Here is a 20623-nt window from a genome sequence, read left to right on the forward strand (position 1 = left end):
ACTCAAAAGCACGGTTTTCTACTCTTTTGAAGTCCTGAAGAGAGTCACAAGATGACTCAGTTCAGTCATTGAATTCAATGGAGTCCACTGCTTCCGTGAACAGTATACGTCGCCATCTTGTTTTCGGCGGGATGCCGACTGATACGACTAACAAGGGCGCTAATGCAATGTGAACCTGCCACTATGTGGATGCAAAAATATGTATGTCTGAGGGGGAATTAGACTGTGGGCTCGCACTCCACCCTTGTGTTTGTCAATCAGCAGAAGGTGAGGTCCCTCCTCATGTGATCTGCATTAGTCCTGCTCCTCAGAGATGGTGGAGACGACCATGATGCCTCTTGAATAACAAACATCTTCAGGGCCTGCACCTTGTATACGGTATATATGGATATAATGGCCAGAGAGCAGTTTTTCAGTTTATCCAGCATTTATTCAGAAGCCTCAGCAAGACAAGTGTGCGAAATATGGGGTGAGTGTTGTGTCATATGTGCTGTTTATAGCAGAGCAGGTACCCCTAATACAAGCTACCTGGCCATACCAGTGTTTTCCAACTGGTGTGCCTCCAGCTGTTGCAAAACTAGAACTCCCAGCATGGCCGGAGAGCTAGCACTTTGATTGGGGAACCCTGGGATTTGCCACAGTTGCAAAACTACAACTTCCAACATGCCCAGACAGCCTTCGGCTGTCTGGGCATGCTGGGAGTTGTAGTTTTGCAACAGCCGGAGGCTCCCTGTTTGGGAAACACCGCCCTAGGACATGTTCAAATATATAATTTTTTATTTTTTTCCAAGTAGGCTTTAAGTAAAGTAGTATGATCACAAAATAAAGGTCACTACAAACATTGGATGTTGATGACACAATGTTGGTTAACCCCTTAAGGATTGAGCCCTTTTTCACCATAAGGACTGAGCCCTTTTTTGCAATTCTGACCACTGTCATTTTAAGCATTAATAACTCTGGGATGCTTTTACCGATTATTCTGAGAGAGTTTTCTCGTGACATATTCTACTTTAACACTGGTAAATTTTTGTCGTTACTTGCATCCTTTCTTGGTGAAAAATCCCAAAATTTCATGAAACTTTAGCATTTTTCTAACTTTTAAACTCTGCTTGTAAGGAAAATAGACATTCCAAATAAATTTATATATTGATTCACATATGCAATATGTCTACTTTTATATTTGCATCATAAAGTTGACATGTTTTTACTTTTGGAAGACATCGGAGGGTTTCAAAGTTCTGCAGCAATTTTCAAATTTTTCATAAAATTTTAAAAATCTGAATTTTTCAGGGACCAGTTCAGTTTTACAAGGGGTAAAAGTTGAAAAAGCCCCCCAAAATTTGTAACCCAATTTCTCTCGAGTAAGGAAATACCTCATATGTGTATGTCAAGTGCTCTGTGGGTGCACTAAAGGCCTCAGAAGGGAAGGAGCGACAATGGGATTTTGGAGAGTGAGTTTTTCTGAAATGGCTTTTTGGGGGGCATGTCCCATTTAGGAAGTCCCTATGGTGCCAGAACAGAAAAAAAAAAACTACATGGCATACCATTTTGGAAACTAAACCCCTCAAGGAACGTAACAAGTGGTCCGCTGAGCCTTAACACCCCACAAGTGTTTGACGACTTTTCGTTAAAGTGGGATGTGTAAATGAATTTATTAGTTTTTTCACTAAAATGCTGGTTTTCCCCCAAATTGTACATTTTTACAAGGGGTTATAGGAGAAAATGCCCCCCAAAATTTGTAACCTTATCTCTTCTGAGTATGTAAATAGGCCATGTGCGGACGTCAAGTGCTCTGCTGGAGAACTACAATGCTCAGAAGAGAAGAAGTCACATTTTGCTTTTGGAAAGCAAATTTTGCTGAAATATTTTTTGGGGGGCATGTCGCATTTAGGAAGCCCCTATGGTGCCAGAACAGCAAAAAAAAAAAAAAAATAAAACACATGGCATACCATTTTGGAAACTACACTCCTCAAGGAATGTAACAAGGGGTACAGTGAGCCTTAACACCCCACAGGTGTTTGACAAATTTCCACAAAAGTTGGACGTGAAAATGAAAAATAAAATGATGGAGTTACCCCAAATTTTTCATTTTCTCAAGGGGTAATAGGAGAAAAAGCCTCCCAAAATGTGTAACCCCATTTCTTCTGAGTATGGAAATACCTTATATGTGGATGTAAAGTTATCTGCAGGCGAACTACAATGCTCAGAAGAGAAGGAGCACCATTGAGCTTTAGGAGAGAATTTGGTTGGAATAGAAGTGGGAGGCCATGTGCCTTTACAAAGCCCCCCGTGGTGCCAGAACAGTGGACCCCCCACATGTGACCCCATTTTGGAAACTACACCCCTCACAGAATTTAATAAGGGGTGCAGTGAGCATTTACACCCCACTGGCGTTTGACAGATCTTTGGAACATTGGGCTGTGCAAATGAAAAATAAAATTTTTCATTTTCACGGACCACTGTTCCAAAAATCTGTCAGATACCTGTGGGTGGTAAATGCTCACTGTACCCCTTATTACAATATGTGAGGGGTGTAGTTTCCAAAATGGGGTAACGTGGGGGGGGGGGGGTCCACTGTTCTGGCACTATGGGGGCTTTGTAAACACACATGGCCTTCAATTTCAGACACCTTCTCTTGCCAAAAGCCCAATGGTGCTCCTTCTCTTCTGAGCATTGTAGTTCACCCACAGAGCACTTTACATCCACATATGGGGTATGTTCTTACTCAGAGGAAATGGGGCTACAAATTTTGGGGGCTTTTTTCCTATTTTCCCTTGTGAAAATGAAAAATGTAGGGTAACACCAGCATTTTAGTGAAAACATTTATTTTTTTCATTTTCACATCCAACTTTAATGGAAATTTGTCAAACACCTGTGGGGTGTTAAGGCTCACTATACCCCTTGTCACGTTCTGTGAGAGGTGTAGATTCCAAAATGGGGTCACATGTGGGTATTTATTGTTTTGCGTTGGTCAGAACTGCTGTAAAATCAGCCACCCCTGTGCAAATCACCAATTTAGACCTCAAATGTACATGGCACGCTCTCAATTCTGATCCATGTTGTGCGCCCGCAGAGCACTTTACGCCCACATATGGGGTAGTTCTGTACTCAGGAGAAATTGTGTTACAAATTTTGGGGGTAATTTTTTTTTCCTTTTACAGCTTGTGAAAATTAAAAGTATTGGGGCAACACCAGCATGTTAGTGAAAAACTTTTTTTTTTTTAAACTAACATGCTGGTGTAGACCCCAACTTTACGTTTTCATAAGGGGTAAAAGGAGAGAAAGCCCCTCAAAATTTGTAATGCAATTTCTCCCGAGTACGGAGATACCCCATATGTGGTCCTACACTGTTTCCTTGAAATACGACAGGGCTCCGAAGTTAGAGAGCACCATGCGCATTTGAGGACTAAATTGGGGATTTGAATTCGCTACAAAAATACCCTACGGCAGTGTTTCCCAAACAGGGTGTCTCCAGCTGTTGCAAAACTCCCAGCATGCCTTGACAGTCAGTGGCTGTCCGGCAATACTGTGAGTTGTTTTTCAACAGCTGGAGGCTCCGTTTTGGAAACACTGCCGTTCAATACTTTTTTTTTTTTTTTCTTTTTAATGGGGGGGACGACGACAGTGTAAGGGGGTGTATATGTAGTGTTTTACCCTTTAGTGTAGTGTTTTTAGGGTACATTCACACGGGCAGAGGTTTACAATGAGTTTGCCACATCTCATACTTGCAGCAGAACTCGCTGTAAACCCACCCGTGTGGATGTACCCTGTACATTTACATGGGGGGGGGGGGGGGGGGGCAAACCTCCAGCTGTTGCAAAACTGCAACTCCCAGCATGCACTGACAGACCATACATGCTGGGAGTTGTAGTTATGCAACAGCTGGAGGTACATTGGTTGCGAAACACAGAGTTTGTTACTTAACTCAGTGTTTTGCAACCAATGTGCCTCCAGCTGTTGCAAAACTAGAACTCCCAGCACGTACAGTCTCTCAGTGCAACAGCAGGAGGCCCACTGGTTGCAAAACACTGAGTTAGGTAACAAACTCGGTTTTAAAGCCAGTGTGTCTCCAGCTGTTGCAAAACTGCAACAAACAGCATGCATGGACAGTCGAAGGGCATGCTGGGAGTTGTAGTTTTGCAACAGCTGGAGGCACACTGCTACAACTCCCAGCATGCCATTTGGTAGTCTGTGCATGCTGGGAGTTGTAGTTATGCAACAGCATAGAAAAAAAGTGTCTCCAGCTGTTGCATAACTGCAACCCCCAGGATGCCCTTTGGCTGTGCATGCTGTGAGTTGTTGCTAAGCAACAGCAGGAAGTGAACAGGCCTCACTTCCTGCTGTATCCTGCCGCAGGGAGTTGTAGCAGTATGCCTCCAGCTGTTGCAAAACTACAACTCCCAGCATGCCCTTTGGCTGTGCATGCTGTGAGTTGTTGGTAAGCAACAGCAGGAAGTGAATAGGCCTCACCTCCTGCTGTATCCTGCCGCAGGGACCACCACCGCTGCAGCCGATCATGCTGCTCCTGTCGCCGCCACCTGCCGGACCAGGGCAAGGTAGGAGACCCCCGCCAACGCCGATCACCGCCATCTTCACCGTCCCGCTCGCCGCCCAGCAGGGACGTGATTGGTCGGTCGTTCTGACTGATCAATCACGTGATTGTGAGGCGGCACCCGCGTCACCTCACTCCTGCTGGGTAAGGGTGAATGGGACTGTCTCGGACAGCCCCATTCACCCTTTTTTCCGGGTCACCAGAGACTCGATCGGTCTTGGGACCCCCCCAGGGGTTTGCACGGGATGCCTGCTGATAGATAACAGCAGTCACCCCGGTCCGGACCCCGCCCGGCGAGCGGCGGGGACCGGAATTCCCACGGGTGTACCCATACACCCTCAGTCCTTAAGGACTTTAAAAAGGGGGCGTATGGATACGCCCGACCTCCTTAAGGGGTTAAAAGGGTACTCCGGTGGAAAACTATTTCTTTAAATCAACTTGTGCCAGAAAGTTCATACAGATTAGTAAATTACTTCTATTTGAAAAATCTTTCCAGTACTTATCTAGGTCCGGTCAGAAAACCGTATTCGGGGAAAAATGAGACAACTGGAGTCAGCGTTTGACTCCGGTCGGCTCATTGAAATGAATGGGGTTCAGGCCAGATCCAGCTGGGATACGGGAGCGGCCGGTTTTCGCCCCTCCCAACCGAATCCAGCAACCGTACACTACAATCGTAGTGTGAAAGCACCCTAACATTGACTGATCTGTCTGGATTTCTAGGTTGTGAACTTAGTTCATCGTGCAGGAAGTTTGTGTTTGAGGTTGAAGATGACTACTTGGTGCATCTGCTGGGATTGTGGACGGTAAGGCTAAATTCACACATAACAGATTTACTGTTGTTTTACAGCTAATTTTCCTGTCCCATGTGAACAGAGCCATACTAAATAGAGAACACAACTAAACTGATGCCCCTTATCTCCAAAACTTGGATAACCAGGACTCATTCAAGTGTGGTAGGCCTCTGGGGTAGTGGTAGTGTAGTCAGGGTTTTGCTTTAGTATATCAGGGGTTAAGGTTGACCCTATTGTTCGTGACACCAGGCTGGGGGCTAGTATGCTGAGGTAATTCTCCGGCCTATCGCCGCCCTTTCCAGTAATGATAGGTGCATGCATAAAATGACTGAAGGTCCACAAGGTAGCTGAACTTGAACTTGGATAAACTTTACTTAAAGGCTTGCGGTACATCCAATGAACAGTAACAGTCTCATCAACACAGTCTCTATACACTTCAGTGACTGACAGTTGTTGCGGACCTTGACTTTTGTTATAAGTCTCTGAATTTAGGGTTAATTGCAACGATCCGTCTGGATTTAGGGGATAGATTAGGTCCGGTGATCTTGCAGAGTGCTTAGGGATTGATACACTCACGGTTTGGTAATGATCAGCCGTTGCCGCAAGGCTCAGGCCTAAACTCACTGATGACAGCAGCGCAAATCCTTCTCTCGTCAAAGCCCGGGAACAAGAGAGCGAGCTATGGCCACCACTCCCTTATATGGGCAGGGCCGTTTTAATTCGTCCGAATATCTGTCACTCACTGTTACAAGGAATTGTGGGTGCAACACGTAACAGGGACCTCCAAAGGTCCTTAAGCAAAAAACTATAGAGTTTACCTGATCACGTGACCCGCAGGTCCTGCTACGCTCCATACAAGTAATTAACCACTTATATTCATTTGTACAATTATATTTATAGAAATCCTGAGTAAACTGTAAGATAACTAATATCTAGATGAGAGGTGACAAGGGGTGGACTAAATAAGAAGGACCCCGACGTCCTAGGGACTCTGGCTATGGGGACCTATACACAGGTACCGGGACACCACACTAGCATGTCTTCGTTACTCTCCAGATATCTCTCCATCAACAACCTCCACTTTGCCAAGATCTTGCCCTCTCCTTTGTTCTAGTCACCTCTTTACATCCAGTTCTTCATCCCTGTCTTCCTGGGAAAATCCCTGGGTTTTGCTATATAGCACTAGATGATCTAGTTTATTATTTCACCAATAGCTGTTCAATGATCCTTGAGAAGATCCCTGTTTTTACTAAAAATCCAAAGGAATGTAGCAAAGGTACGCTATTAAAGGGGTACTACGGTGAAAATTATCTTTTTTTTTTTTTTAAATCAACTGGTGCCAGATCGTTAAACAGATTTGTAAATTGCTTATATTTAAAAATATTTATCCTTCCAGTACTTATCAGCTACTGTATGCTCCAGAAGAAGTTCTTTTATTTTTAAATTTCTTTTCTGTCTGGCCACAGTGCTCTCTGCTGACACCTCTGTCTGTCTCAGGAACTGTCAAGAGCAGGAACAAATCCCCATAGAAAACCTCTCCTGCTCTGGACAGTTCCTGACATGAACAGAGGTGTCAGCAGAGAGCACTGTGGTCAGACTGAAAAGAAATTCAAAAAGAAAAGAGCTTCCTCTGGAGCATACAGCAGCTGATACATACAGGAAGGGATAAGATTTTTTTTAACAGATGTAATTTACAATTCTGTTAAACTTTCTGGCACTAGTTGATTTTAAAATAAATAAATAAATGTTTTTCACTGGAGTAAAGCCCCCAAGAGTAAAAAAAAAAAAAAAAAAAAAAAAAAAAAAAAGCCCCCAAGCAGCTACATCGAAAAAAAAACTAAAAATTGCAGCATCCTGAAGACCACAATTGGTGACATCCTTTAAGGTTTGTCCATGCACACTCATCCCACCCCATAGACGATGATGTTTTGCTTTGACTCATTCTTCATCATCTTCCTATGTAGATCTTTCTACCAGACACTTTCAAATGTTTATAACTGGCTTTGAGGTAAAAATGACCTTTTGGCCTAGAATAAGTTATAGCTGTTTAGTAGTTTGTTTGAATGGTTTATTTTTTTCTAATAACTTTGTTGTCCAGCAGATATGTCTTGGAGATACAGTAGATGAAACTCATTTGATCGCGGTGGAAAGTGAACAAACACAGGGGCAGCCGGTGACTATTGCCTCCCTCCAACCTTCTCTTCTCCCTATGGTACTCACAAAGACAGTCCCTTCTTTTTCTGTGTATAGAAGAAAATTGTATTTTCGGTAGTGCCATCCTCAGTCAGTCTTGATGGATTTTTATTAACTTTTAAAGGGGTACTCCGCTGCTTAGTGTTTGGAACAAAATTTTCCGAATGCTTAGAGCCGGTGGCGGGAGCTCGTGAGGTCATAGCCCCGCTCCTCATGATGCCACGTCCCGCCCCCTCAATGCAAGTCTATGGGAAGGAGCGTGACATCCGTCACGCGCCCTCCCATAGACTTGCATTGAGGGGGAGAGGCGTGACATCATGAGGGGTGGGGCTATGACATCACAAGCTCCCGCCACCAGCTCTAAGCATTCGGAACATTTTGTTCCAAACGCTGAGCAGCGGAGTACCCTTTTAATGTTTTGCCCTTTCTCTTTTTACCCAGGTTAATGTACACGACTTGGAGATCACACTGCCTGTCACGTTCCTCCTGACATCTGGCTCAGGCCCAGTGTACATCTCAGGACAACATGTAACATGTAAGTGCTACTTGTGTAATGAAAATTACAACATCTCTGTTCTGATACTATTTTTTTTCCTCCTCTTTTTCCTCCTTCTCTTCCTTTCTTCTTCCACTATCCTCCAATATCTTGTGAAGGTTCCTGTCTTCTACCCCTTCGACAGATTCAATCTCCAAATCCTCCTCCTCAGGTCCTACTTTCTCATCCTCCTCCTCCAACTGCACCTCAAAGAGAATATCCATACTGCTGCCAGCCAGACGAAAACCTTCCTTCATCCGTCCGTGCTCAATCATCACAGTGAGCGTTTGCTCCAGAAGGAGTATCAGTGGCATAATATCACTAATTCCACTGTTGTCCTGGCTGACAAATCTTATGCCTCTTCGGAAGGCCTGAGCATGTGTCAGGTGTCCCTGATTAGCTGCCAATGTTTCAGCTGAAGGTCACACTGGCTCCAAAAATCATTGTCGGCTTCATTGTGAAGTCTTTCACTGCTTTGCGCTGCTGGTACAGGTGGTCCAACATGTGTAATGTTGAGTTCCACATTGTTGGAAAGTCGCAAATGAGGCAGTGTGGAGGAAGACCATTTTGGCACTGTAGGTCAAAAAGCATAAAAACAGCTGAACAAAACACAGACTTTCCTGCACATAGCCAGCTTATCATTAAAGGGGAACTCCGGTAGGAAAAAAATGTTTTCAAATCAACTGGAAAGTTCTTTCCAGTCTTACCACAGTGCTCTCTGCTGACACTTCTGTCCGTGTCAGGAACTGTCCAGAGTAGGAGAGGTTTTCTATGGGGATTTGCTTCTAATCTGGACAGTTCCTGACACCGACAGAGGTGTCAGCAGAGAGCACTGTTGTCAGACTTGGAAGAACTGCACAATTTTCTTTGTAGTATACAGCAGATGAGAAGTACTGGAAGGCTTAAGATTTTGAAATAGAAGTAATTTACAAATCTGTACAACTTTCTGGCACCAGTTGATTTGAAAACATTTGTTTTCCACCTTTTTCCACCGGAGTTCCCCTTTAAGGCCGCCAACATTTCTCAAAGAATGTTTGACGACAAGATTTAGTACATACGCCACACATAGTACATGTCATACCACCTATATGCAGGAATCTTACAATATTTGTGTGTTCTCGGCCACCAAGTTTTCCAATGTCAGATCACAACCAGAGATCACCATGGCAGTGCTTGACTTTGCACCGATGAAAAGTGGGGGAAGAAGGAGGAGGGTAAGCTATGCTATTTCCTGGGGGAAGGGGGGGGGGGGTGGTATTTTGTTCTGCAGGATGTTGACCAAGCGGGCCGCTTCAACTGGTCCTACATCATCAGCCCTGGCAGCATGCTTATATCACAAACAAACTTTATTGTTTCTTGCTCATGGTAGCAAGACTTCCTTCATTAACCCATGTGTTGCTAGTGGTAAGTTCGGCACAGCCAGGGTTGGTGATCGTTCACAGTGCTTCTATACAGGAACAACCAGGTTCAAGCACTTGCAATTAACACAGGGAAATATAATAAAACATGTGCATCAAAGTGTCTACTATTAATGTAGCTATACAATCCTATTTATAATCATAAATAGCGGAGAAAAGGGCTCCATTATTATGTGAACACATCAATATCGCTGAGCTCATTAAAGCCGCCCGGGCCTAATGCCCGAGTTTTAATAATCAAGGCTGTCTCTTTTTTTGTCATAGTAATTTATTCCGTTCGCTTCCCCCCGGGGATGTTATCTTGACGGACGAGACCCATGAATTGAGTGTCAGTGATCCTACCATCATGTACCTCACATACGTGTTTGATGAAGCGTGGGAAGCTCTTTCCTGTGCTTAGCGATCTCACATGTTCAGAAAACCGGACATTTAACGCACTGATTGTTTTCCCAATATAGAACATGCCACACGAACATCTGAGGGCATAAACCACAGACTATGTGCGGCATGTTATATGGTGGTTAATGCAGAGATATTCTGATCCCAATTGTATGCTCTGGCCAGGGCACAAGTATTGACACCAACGCCAGGAGCCACACTTAAAGTTCCCTTTAGGTAAATCCCTGCGCAGCCAATTGTGTCTCACATTAGAGAATTTGCCCTTCACAAGTGCATCACGAAGGCTTTTTGTTTTTTTTTAAAGGTAACTAAAGGCTTATTGTGAACCACTTTTTTTTAGGATATCATCCTGAGCCAACACGTACCAGTTCTTCTGAATAGAGTTCTTAATAATTTTGTCCCATAGGACTGTGCTGAAATGAAAAAACAAAGCACCTGTCACTCGGAGTGGCGCTGCGTTTTTTTCTTTTCTTGAACAACGTGCTTCTATCAAGAGCCCTCGCCACATGGTACGCTTTTGCCAATAGAGTTTTTGGGTAATTCCTCTCTTCTAAGCGTGTATTAATTCGGTCGTCTGTTGGTCAAAGACTGAAATGTTGTCATTAATTTCGGCGTAATCTAACCAACTGTCCGTATGGTAGAGAGTTTTTTTACGTAGTCCGGGTGATAACTGTTAAAATCTAACAAGGAATTGACAGCAGTGGGTTTCTGGTACCCCCTGGTTTCAAGTTTCCCCAAACTAGTATCAATTTCTACATCTAAGAAGCTTAATTTATGACCCCCCCCCATACACACTCGTGAATTTCATACTGAAAATTTTGTTATTGAGAGAGCTGACAAACTCACCAAACTGTGATTCACTCCCTGCCCACACGATGATGATGATATTATCGATATACCTAAGGTATAACTTAATGAGGGAAGTAAAAGGATTCATAGGGGTATACACTGTGTGCGCCTCAAATTCTGCAAGGTAGAGATTGACGAAAGTAGAGGTGACAGGTGTCCCCATCGCTGTGCCCGCCTGCTGTTTGAACCATTTCTGGTCAAACTGGAATGCATTGCATTTTAAGACGACGAGCAACAATTCACACAGGAACCCCTTAGTATGGTCCCCCATATCTACAGCATATCGGAGTTGGTTGTGGACCACCTGTACACCCACAATTTTCTGTTCTCACCTCAGGAGCAAAAAGAGCTAGCCACAGCTCTGTCTGTAATGCATATCATGTAACAAAGTTTAGCGCTTATCTGATCGCTGTTATAAGAGCCTTGTAAGACCGCTTGACACAAATGATGAAGAATATCTTAGCGGATACAGATTTGGATATCGCGAAAGACAAACCACCAGGAAAACATCCAGAAATAAAAAATAAATCAAGATTCTACCCAACATACAACCAGGGTCATATGATAAAATACTTCCATGAATTGGTAGCAAATGACCTAAAAAAAACTACCAACTAGAACTCCCGGACTGAAAGAAGGGAAGCTTTCCAGGAAAGAACAACAAGCGCTTAAAACCCTCAAGAACAACCCTGATATCGACATCGGGTCGGCGGACAAAGGAGGTAGTATTGTTGTTCAGAACTATAGGGATGATCATAAAGAAGCCCTGAACATCTTAGAGGACATCAATTACTATAGAAAATGAGTGAAGATCTCTATCCAGGTCTGCAAAAGAAGACAATCACTATAATGGAAGAAGCACATAGAAAAGAAATTTCTGGTTATCAATAACCCCTCACAACCATATTATTACCACTTTCCCAAGGTGTACAAAAATTCCAATAACCCTCCAGGATGCCCGAAAATATCGGGCATAAACAGCCACACATCCAACATGTCCCAATAGCTAGATCTTATTCTGCAGGATCATGTGCAGGCACTGCTGAGCTTTCTCAAAAATTTGGATGACTTGATTCTCCTTCTACAAGACATCAAATTGAATATTGATTACATCTTCATTACCATGGACGTGACCGCCTTATATAGTAACATCAAGCATCGGATTGGTCTGGCGTGCATCAACGATGTCCTAAGTAATGATTCTTCCATACCAACCTCACAGGAACAGTTCCTATTGAAATGTTTGGAGATGAACCTCACTAACAACTTCTTCAGCTATGACTGTGCCACCTACCACCATACACGTGGTACCGCGATGGGTACAAGGTGTCATATGCAAATCTCGTTCTGGGCAGATTTGAGGAACTTTTTATAACTTCTCAAGAATTATACAAAGGGCATGCCATTAGCAACACTCCTTGGGGGATTACACTCACTTCCCAAAAATCTGCAGAAAAAATAGAATACTTGGATCTAGAAATTTCACACAACTCTTCTGAAATTCATACTGCTACATACTTCAAGAAAGTTGAATTTTGTCACTACTTATAACCATGCACACAGTCAAATTAAGGCAATTCTAAAAAAAAAAAAAAAAACATAGGCATAGTCTGCAGGCTGATCAGATTCTTTTGGATACATTACCTTCTGGTCCAAACGTGACCTTCAGAAGAGACCGACTCCTAAATCCATCCTAGCACCGCGCAAATTAAAACAGCGCAAAAAAAAGAAAATAAAAAACAGGGAAGCAAAATGGTGTATACAAGTGTAACACAAAACGTTGCTTATGCTGCAGCACTATAAAAGCAGATCTAAAAGCTCACATCAGCAACACCTCGGGAGAAGTTTATACCATAAAACACCCTTTGGATTGCCGTTATAGTTATATGATCTATGTGGTCGGATGCTGCTGTGGGCAGCAATATGCCAGCAGTACAACTCAAGGCTGAACAACCACAGGCCAAACATAAAAAAAAAAAAGGGTACCTTCCATACAGCGTCTCCCGACACTGCCGGGAGAAACCTGCAGGAATGAATGACCCAATATGGATATATCCAATAGATCGATGAGGCAACCCACAACACATTTGAAGAGCTCATGAAGCGGGAGATGTATTGGATATTCCATCTTGACACTTTAGCCCCTAGAGGTCTAAATGAAGCCACGGAACTTATCTGATAACAATGGATGGGAAACCTCTCTTCTTTATCCAGGATATTGCATTTATCATCCCGGGCACATCCATCATGCATCTCTTGCTACTCCCCATCCAGTAATTCAATATCCCGGGCATTGCATCCACCTTCCTGGGCATATCCACCATGCATCCTGGAATGCCACATTCTGATCTTTGCATTTACCATTGCAGGAATATTCATCATGCAAATCCTGCCTTATTCTATATTGGATTGTGACACCATCCGCCTTGAAATGTAACCCCATATGCCCCTGTTCAAATCCATGCTCTCTTGCTCAATACTACTATAATTCTCATAACTTTCAATATCTAATTACATATGCATAACGTCAACACCATGCTTCTGTACTGCACCAGCTTTTTACATCATGAAATCTACTATATGCCCAGACATATGCACTATCCTGGTATTAACTTGATGTCAGTGTGAATACCATTCGAACTCTGGATGCGTTATCTATATATTCGCATACCGTGGTCTGCGTATATATATATATATATATATATATATATATATATATATATATATATATATATATATTACATACATTACCCTTGCACAATAACACCAAATGATTTTTTTCTCCTGACCACTAAATATGGCAGAAATATCCTATTCCAAATATAAAACCTATACTTACATTATACACAGCCATCCGGCCCCTAAAGCAGCACTCCGGAGGCGTTACACTCTCATAAGTATTATCAACAAGAAACCACGAGATGCTGCGCTAGAAAATAAAGCTGCTGGACCAATCACAATCATCCACGTGTCTATGTAAACAAACTGCAGCCAATCCATGCTCAGCCTGATACTATGAATGAAGGATAGCAATCTCTTGCCTGAGATATGGCAAAAAAAGTGTATAGAGATCATCAGTAGCTGCATAACACGAGCTAAGAAGCACATTAACCTCTCTAATAACACATCCATTAGTAGCAGAAATTCCAGACTAGTTGCACTGTAGGGTGCATTCACACCACGTTTTTGCAATACAGTTCCCGTATCAGGTTTTTGATGAAAAACGAATTCCTCAAAACCAGACTAAACTGTATCAAAACATGTGTACAAATTTTAACCCGTATACAGTTAAAAAAACGTATACGGTTTAAAAAATGATGTCCGGTTACGTTTTTAACTTTTCACTCCATTATGAATAAAGTTTCACTTGTTTGATTGAAATTTCAAGAAAAAAAACTGTGCAAAGTCAAAAACCGTATGGTGAAAACCGGATGGAACCGTACGCACATACAGTTCTGTACAGTTCCCATTGACTCCCATGTTAAAAAAATAAATAAAAAATAAAAAACTATATGGTTTAATACAGTTTTTTACCCCGGACCGAAAACCGTGGTGGACTACGGTTTTGGGTACGGGAAAAAAACTGACAAAACTGTACAGGATGCAAAACGGACACAACCTGATGCATCTTTTGCCATACTATTTTCAATGGAGATTCAATTATTACGGTTTACAATACGGTTCCATATGTTTTTCACATTGAAAACGTATACGGGAAATGTATTACAAAAACATGGTGTGGATGCAGCCTAGATGAGTGATTATGCCAATGCAATGCACTCCATAAAAGTATACGTGTAGCAAATAGCTATGTTATAAAGAATAACTATTCCTTTATATTTGTTGTTATCATAACCTTATACTTATCACACTTACAACACTGCTTTGAACATTTTTTATGTGTATATGTAATATGAAGTTTAGATCACTTACAGGGATACGATGTCCATGCCGATACATCACATCCAATAATCAAATGACATCATCATGATGTTTTTTTCCCCCGCACTTTTTCAATGTGCACATGTATATAAAGAGTGGTTTTATTTTTGTTATCACGCCCTGACGAAGCAAGGGACCCCTCGTGAAATGCGTTGTCAAAATTGTCCAAATAAAGGGAAATGTTTATCATACGCGTTCTCTGCATCTTCACTCCAGCATCCTGTGACTGGGATATGGAGTATTGTTCTCCCAGGTGGCCCATTATAGCATCATCTTTTTCCTGCTGGAACAGCTACCTTGCAGCCCTGCTCCAACACCAGCGTCCATCCGTCCCTACTTGGCTTCCAGCACTGAACCTTGAACATTTATCTTGCAAGGCAGGGAAGGCGAGGGAGCTTTGAAGGAAAATATGATTTTAAAACTGTGAAAACAGCCATCAGCTGTATAATTTCCCTATCAGCTATCTGCTCATGTCTGCAGCTCTGAGCAGGATATAGAGCTGACAGATTCTCTTGGTTCTCAATGAGATGTGCAGGTAAGATGTGCAGGGGGATTTCCCAACATGCAGCTTACTGATTGCTATGCAACTTTTTTTCTTTGTTATAATTTTCTGTCTTAGTAAATAAATGTTTGGGAGGGATATTCAAATACTTCAGTACCACTTTATTTTTAATTTTTTTTTATCTGTGCCACATTTGCATGAAATGTGGCACACATTATAAGCGCCACATATTCGGATATTTTACACATGATATTCATTTTTTTAGCACCTTGCTAACCAATTTGTTTAAAAAGGGTGTGGCCCCAAGTTTGTGTGCATTTTTTTCCCCACTTTCTGGCACACACAAGTGTTGGTCAATACCATAGTTCTACTGGTGTTAACTGTGCCATCCTGCAACAGTGCCTTACTATTTTGAATCAAACTTTTTTTTTTTTTTTTTATTCAAAAAAGCTTGTGCATTCTTTTTTCACACTAATTTGGAAAAAATATTTATTTTTGTTAAATGTCAATTCATGTTCCTAAATAGGCTGTTCCACAGTTTTAAGCCCCAAATCAGACATATACAGCATGTACACCCAATTGTGTTCCTGGAGTATGAAGTGTGTTCACAAGCTGAGCTTGCTTCATACTCGCTGAGTTTCAGCTGCTATAGGCAGCCAGGACTCACCACTAATGTTGGGCACCAGATGCCACATTCATGATGTTGTCGATCAGATAGTGAGGCTGTTCTTGACCTCCTTGGCTCCAAAGAAGATAACATGACAGATCAAGGTCCCTTACCCTCCTACCAGGGGTCAGATTAGTGCTCTTACTATACAGGTTTCCTGGGCAGGCTATGCAAGCACAGAGCCAACAATAATCAATAAGGCCATGCTATGGCATAGCATTGGAAGTATTTGTAATTGAAAAAATTGTAATAGTCCCCAATGGGCACTTAAAAGTAGTGATAAAATTATCAGAAAATAGCATTATTAGGAGGCATAAGTAAATTTGGGCTGTTGCTGGCAGTGTTTACTTAAGAATTTTTTAAGCATCCCTGCTATATGCGAGGGCACCAGCACATGGACCTGGGTGCTTTGTGACTATTCCACCATCTTCTTTCACTTCACAATAGATATTTGCGGTAAACTAGTTAAATAGTGTGTTTAACATAGGTTTTTGGTGAGGGACAAACGTGGACCAGGTTTTCAAAACTCCAGGCACCACTTTTGAAAATATGGCACGAAGTTTTCGAATAAGTCCCAACTGCGCTTAATGTGAATTATTCACTGTTTACAGAGTAATATATATAAATTCTCATAAATCTGATGGCAATTTCTTTGTGTTAGATTGATGTAGCCTGCTGAAAATTGAGAACCTGTCATCTGCAAGTCCACAGCTACCCGCTATGTTGCTGCTGAGCAATGGAGAACACTGATACAATGGATGACTTGGGCCTGTCTGCTAGAAGCCATTCATCATACTCAATAATCTACAATACATTTGTATTGGTTATTAATGTCTCCATATATCACTTTTGTGTATACTTTATATTAGTTACATTTACAGTTTAAAGGAGATCTGTGGTGGTAATTTTTCAGAATCCCCTGTGCCCTGGCCACAGAAAGTAACAAAACAAACATTAACTCCCTTTACGACGTTCCCCCGTTATGCTGATTGGTCCTCCGGTGCCAGTCTTCTTCCTGCTTCCTGGGGACGATGAGTCATATTGCGCTCAGCGTATTGCCGGCATCAGCGATTTCCTGCTTCGGCCGGTGATAGGCTGAGTGCAGTGTCATGTAACAAGCCTGGGCCACGCCTTCTCCTTGGGCTCGTTACATGACAGTGCACTCAGCCTATTACCGGCCGAGGCAGGACATCGCTGCGACCAACAATACTCTGAGCGCAGTATAACTTATCGTCCCCAGGAAGCAGGAAGAAGACCGGTACCGAAGGATTGGGACACAGATATCGGCGCAATGGGGGGGAACATCAGAAGGTGAGTTAAAGTTTGTTTTGTTACATTTTGAAGCCCGGGCAACGGGGATTCTGAAAAATTAACACTATAGATCTAATTTAAAGGGATATATTGCTTATAAAGCATGATTACAATCACAAAGCCCTTAGAATAGTGATCTGCTGTTTGTGGTCAATAATTTCAGAGCCATGTGTCAGGCCCCCATACACACATTCCTGATTTCATATGAAAAGTGACGTGTTTTTATTTACCCACCAATAGTTAATGCAATGTTCCAACCTCACATGACTTCTTTCTCAAGCTCATGGTGAGGTTGAAACGTTGCATTGCTATTAGATGAGTGAATAAAAACTCTTCATTTTCCACTTAAAGGGGAACTCCGGTGGAAAACGATTTTTTTTTTAAATCGACTTGTGCCAGAAAGTTAAACAGATTTGTAGATTATTTCTATTTAAAAATCTTAATCCTTCCAGTACTTATCAGCTGCTGTATGCTGAAGAGGAAGTTGTGTAGTTATTTTCAGTCTGACCACAGTGCTCTCTGCTGACACCTCTGTCCATGTCAGGAACTGTCCGGAGCAGGAGCAAATACCCATAGCAAACTTCGCCTGCTCTGGACAGTTCCTGACATGGACAGAGGTGAGCACTGTGGTCAGACTGGAAAGAACTACACAACTTCCTCTGTAGAATACAGCAGCTGATAAGTACTGGAAGGATTAAGATTTTTTTAACAGAAGTAATTTACGAATCTATATAACTTTCTGACACCAATTTATTAAAAAACTTCCACATGGAGTAACATTTCCCATTCTTTAAGTTTGGATGATTTAACCTTCGTCAGGTTTTGAAGATTGGGCACCCCACGGACTACAAATCCAAGCACTGTCCCCTATTCAACTACTTGTTAAATTGATTTCATATGTATTTTTACACTAAAATCTGCAAGCAATCCGCCTTCCATTGAAGTCAATGAGGAATCTACATAATCGCCAATTTTTTTTCCCGCTCTGATGACTGTACTGCAGCAAAATAAATCAATAAAAAATTTATCATAAATTATAATGAAGAAAACGTTTATAATTTTTGCAGGTTTTAGCTGAAAAAACATGCATATTAGCTCCATTAAATGGAGTACATGAAACTGTGTGTCTAAAGTGTTAGCCTTCACGGATCCTATGATCGCTACGTCATGTTCTGGGTTAGAGCAAACAATACGGACTTCAGAGTGGATAGCAGGATTCACATGGCACCAATACGACCAACCTCAGCATAGACGGTAAAAAGGTTCATTGGTAATAATGCAACACGTTTCACGGCGCAAAAGCAGTAAAACGTGTTTCATTCTTACCAATGGACCTTTTTACCGTCTATGCCGAGGTTGGTCCTTTCAGTGCCGTGTGAATCCTGCCATCCACTCTGAAGCCCGTATTTTCTATAACAGGAAGGCTGGAGAGAGGACAATATTATACCCTGATACTCTCTTTCCATAGTTGTGTATAAGGCTACGCAACCAACTGTGGTAAGCGGCATTTGACCTTATCCGCCTGACCATTTCTCTGGTGTGTTTTACACTATGGAGCGTTTGCCTTCTTCTTTTTAGATGTCCTGGATTAAAACTGGAATACATATGAATTAATATGTAAAAGCTTTAAAGCGTATCTTTTAGATCCCACAACAGCAAAAAAAAAAAAAAACGTATGTTGCTTGGCACCTAATCCTGATCATGTACATGTAATTTTTATTTCTCCATCGCCCATATAGCATATTACAGCTGCTCAATGACTTTTCTATCTTCTCCAAGGGAGGGGGCGTGTCCATCTCTTGCCTGCACTGTGATTACTCCTTCCCTTCCCTGACTCTGCCTACAGCTTTTGCAAAACCTAATTCCCAGGATGCCCAGACATCCTTTAACTGTCCAGGCATGCTTGGAGTTGTAGTTATGCAACAGCTGGGGGCACATGTTTGGTAAAACTCTGTGTTACAGTAGTATTGCTGCAGGCTGTGTTCCTCCTATAGCCTTGTCAATTAGCCATCTTGTGTCCATGACCCTTGGACATGCTCATGCTGCTGTGGGACTCATCAGTGTCCCAGGACTTATGGGGATCCCTAGTGATGGGATTTTCAAAGACAATTTTCTTTAATAAAATGTTTTTTTTTTTTTTTTTTTTTTTTTAAAGTACATTAGAAAAACTATTGTTTTGCCAAGATGTACAACATATAAAAAGTTTTTATATCTCAATGCCCATTTAACCCCTTATGTCATGTTCTTGGAGTGTTCTGTGTCAATAGCTTGCCTCTCACAATATAGTTACAAGTCACCTCCCCAGCCCTCTGAAGTGTTGACAGATTACCTTGGTGACTATACACATTCACATTCCGTTGCCAATGACATAAAGGAACAGAAACCTAGAGGTGGCCAGAGGCGGTCTGTGAGGGAGAGTCACGTAATAACGCTGCGTGCACTGAGAAGGTGCTGAGGAATTTTTTAGCTGAAGGAATGTAATGATCCCTATATCGGAGAATCCACATGTGTAGTGCAGGAGGTAAGATACTGAACATTGATTTACTATTGCTCCAATAGAACTGTCACTGTTACACCCAATTGGTCCAGCTGAGACTGGAGAGAGTGTAATAGTGCGAGGGTTAATGCCTCTAGACCTCTGCAAAGGAATAATGTTAAAGGGATTTTCTGTCCTGTTGCCAGTAACAGACTATGACTATATTATACCATCATGACTTCATTGATCCTCAGAATAAAAAAGCCACGTTTATAAGCTAAGTTTATGCATAAACTCCAGCACCTCGGCCATCTGCTTTGCAGGCAAGAGCATAGCCCCATTATGTTGAATTGTGAGGCTGAGCACGGCCTTGAAGAAAAGAGAAGAAGCAGCTTCTGCCTTTTTGTTGTTGGGATTGATGAGGGTCCCAGAAGTCAGATTCCCATTGAAATTAAAGGGGTACTCCGGTGGAAAACTATATTTTTTTTTTTAAATCAACTGGTGCCAGAAAGTTATACAGATTTGTAAATTACTTCTATTTAAAAATCTTAATCCTTCCATCACTTATCAGCTGTTGTATGCTACAAAGGAAGTTGTATTTTTTTTCCTGCAGTTCTTTTTTAGCCTGACCACAGTGCACTCTGTTGACACCTCTATCCGTATCAGGAACTGTCTAGAGCAGGAGAGGTTTGCAATGGGTATTTGCTCCTACTCTGGACAGTTCTTGAGACAGACAGAGGTGTCAGCAGAGAGCACTGTGGTCAGACTGAAAAGAATTCCAGAAAGAAATACAACTTCCTCTGGAGCATACAGCAGTTGATAAGGACTGGAAGGATTAAGGATTTTATATAGAAGTAATTTACAAATCTGTATAACTTTCTGGCACCAGTTGATTTAAAACATTTGTTTTCCACTGGAGTACCCCTTTAATACTATATCATTTCCCAGAACTATTAGGCTGTGTTCACACTATGGTATGTCAGCACGG

General features: G+C 42.0%; 2 protein-coding genes across 5 annotated transcripts in view; both read left to right on the forward strand.

The window, feature by feature from the left end:
• Positions 1-271: 271 nt before the first annotated feature.
• On the forward strand, positions 272-16653 carry LOC130366808 (nucleoplasmin-like). Of its 3 annotated transcripts, none has more exons than XM_056569167.1 (5): positions 272-469; positions 5273-5355; positions 7445-7555; positions 7978-8071; positions 16510-16653. In XM_056569167.1, exons 1-5 carry the CDS (start codon positions 385-387, stop codon positions 16512-16514), a joined length of 378 nt encoding a protein of 125 aa, XP_056425142.1. In that variant the 5' UTR covers positions 272-384; the 3' UTR covers positions 16515-16653. The 3 variants fall into 3 exon arrangements, with proteins under 3 accessions (XP_056425142.1, XP_056425144.1, XP_056425145.1); XM_056569169.1 differs by having other exon boundaries at positions 7445-7516; XM_056569170.1 differs by lacking the exon at positions 272-469 and adding an exon at positions 4446-4556.
• Positions 16654-19544: 2891 nt separating this feature from the next.
• LOC130366809 (aspartate aminotransferase, cytoplasmic-like) overlaps positions 19545-20623 on the forward strand; it is a 41862-nt gene continuing 40783 nt past the window's right edge. Inside the window, exon 1 of one of the 2 annotated variants that reach the window (XM_056569171.1) lies at positions 19545-19680. Coding sequence is in view for 1 of the 2 variants with exons in the window: in XM_056569173.1 (XP_056425148.1) it covers positions 19665-19680 (16 nt within the window). In the remaining variant the exon portion in view is untranslated. The remainder of the gene's footprint in view (positions 19681-20623) is intronic. The other variant, XM_056569173.1, reaches the window with a different exon arrangement.

The sequence above is a fragment of the Hyla sarda genome, chromosome 4 (assembly GCF_029499605.1).
Source record: "Hyla sarda isolate aHylSar1 chromosome 4, aHylSar1.hap1, whole genome shotgun sequence".
NCBI classification, from domain to species: domain Eukaryota; kingdom Metazoa; phylum Chordata; class Amphibia; order Anura; family Hylidae; genus Hyla; species Hyla sarda.

Excerpts from the sequence above, each read along its gene's own strand:
- LOC130366808 (XM_056569167.1), top strand. The coding sequence starts at position 385 with ATGGATATAATGGCCAGAGAGCAGTTTTTCAGTTTATCCAGCATTTAT. Across the intron at positions 5,356-7,444 it reads ATCTGCTGGGATTGTGGACG|ATATGTCTTGGAGATACAGT; the intron begins GTAAGGCTAAAT and ends GTTGTCCAGCAG. Across the intron at positions 7,556-7,977 it reads AACCTTCTCTTCTCCCTATG|GTTAATGTACACGACTTGGA; the intron begins GTACTCACAAAG and ends CTTTTTACCCAG.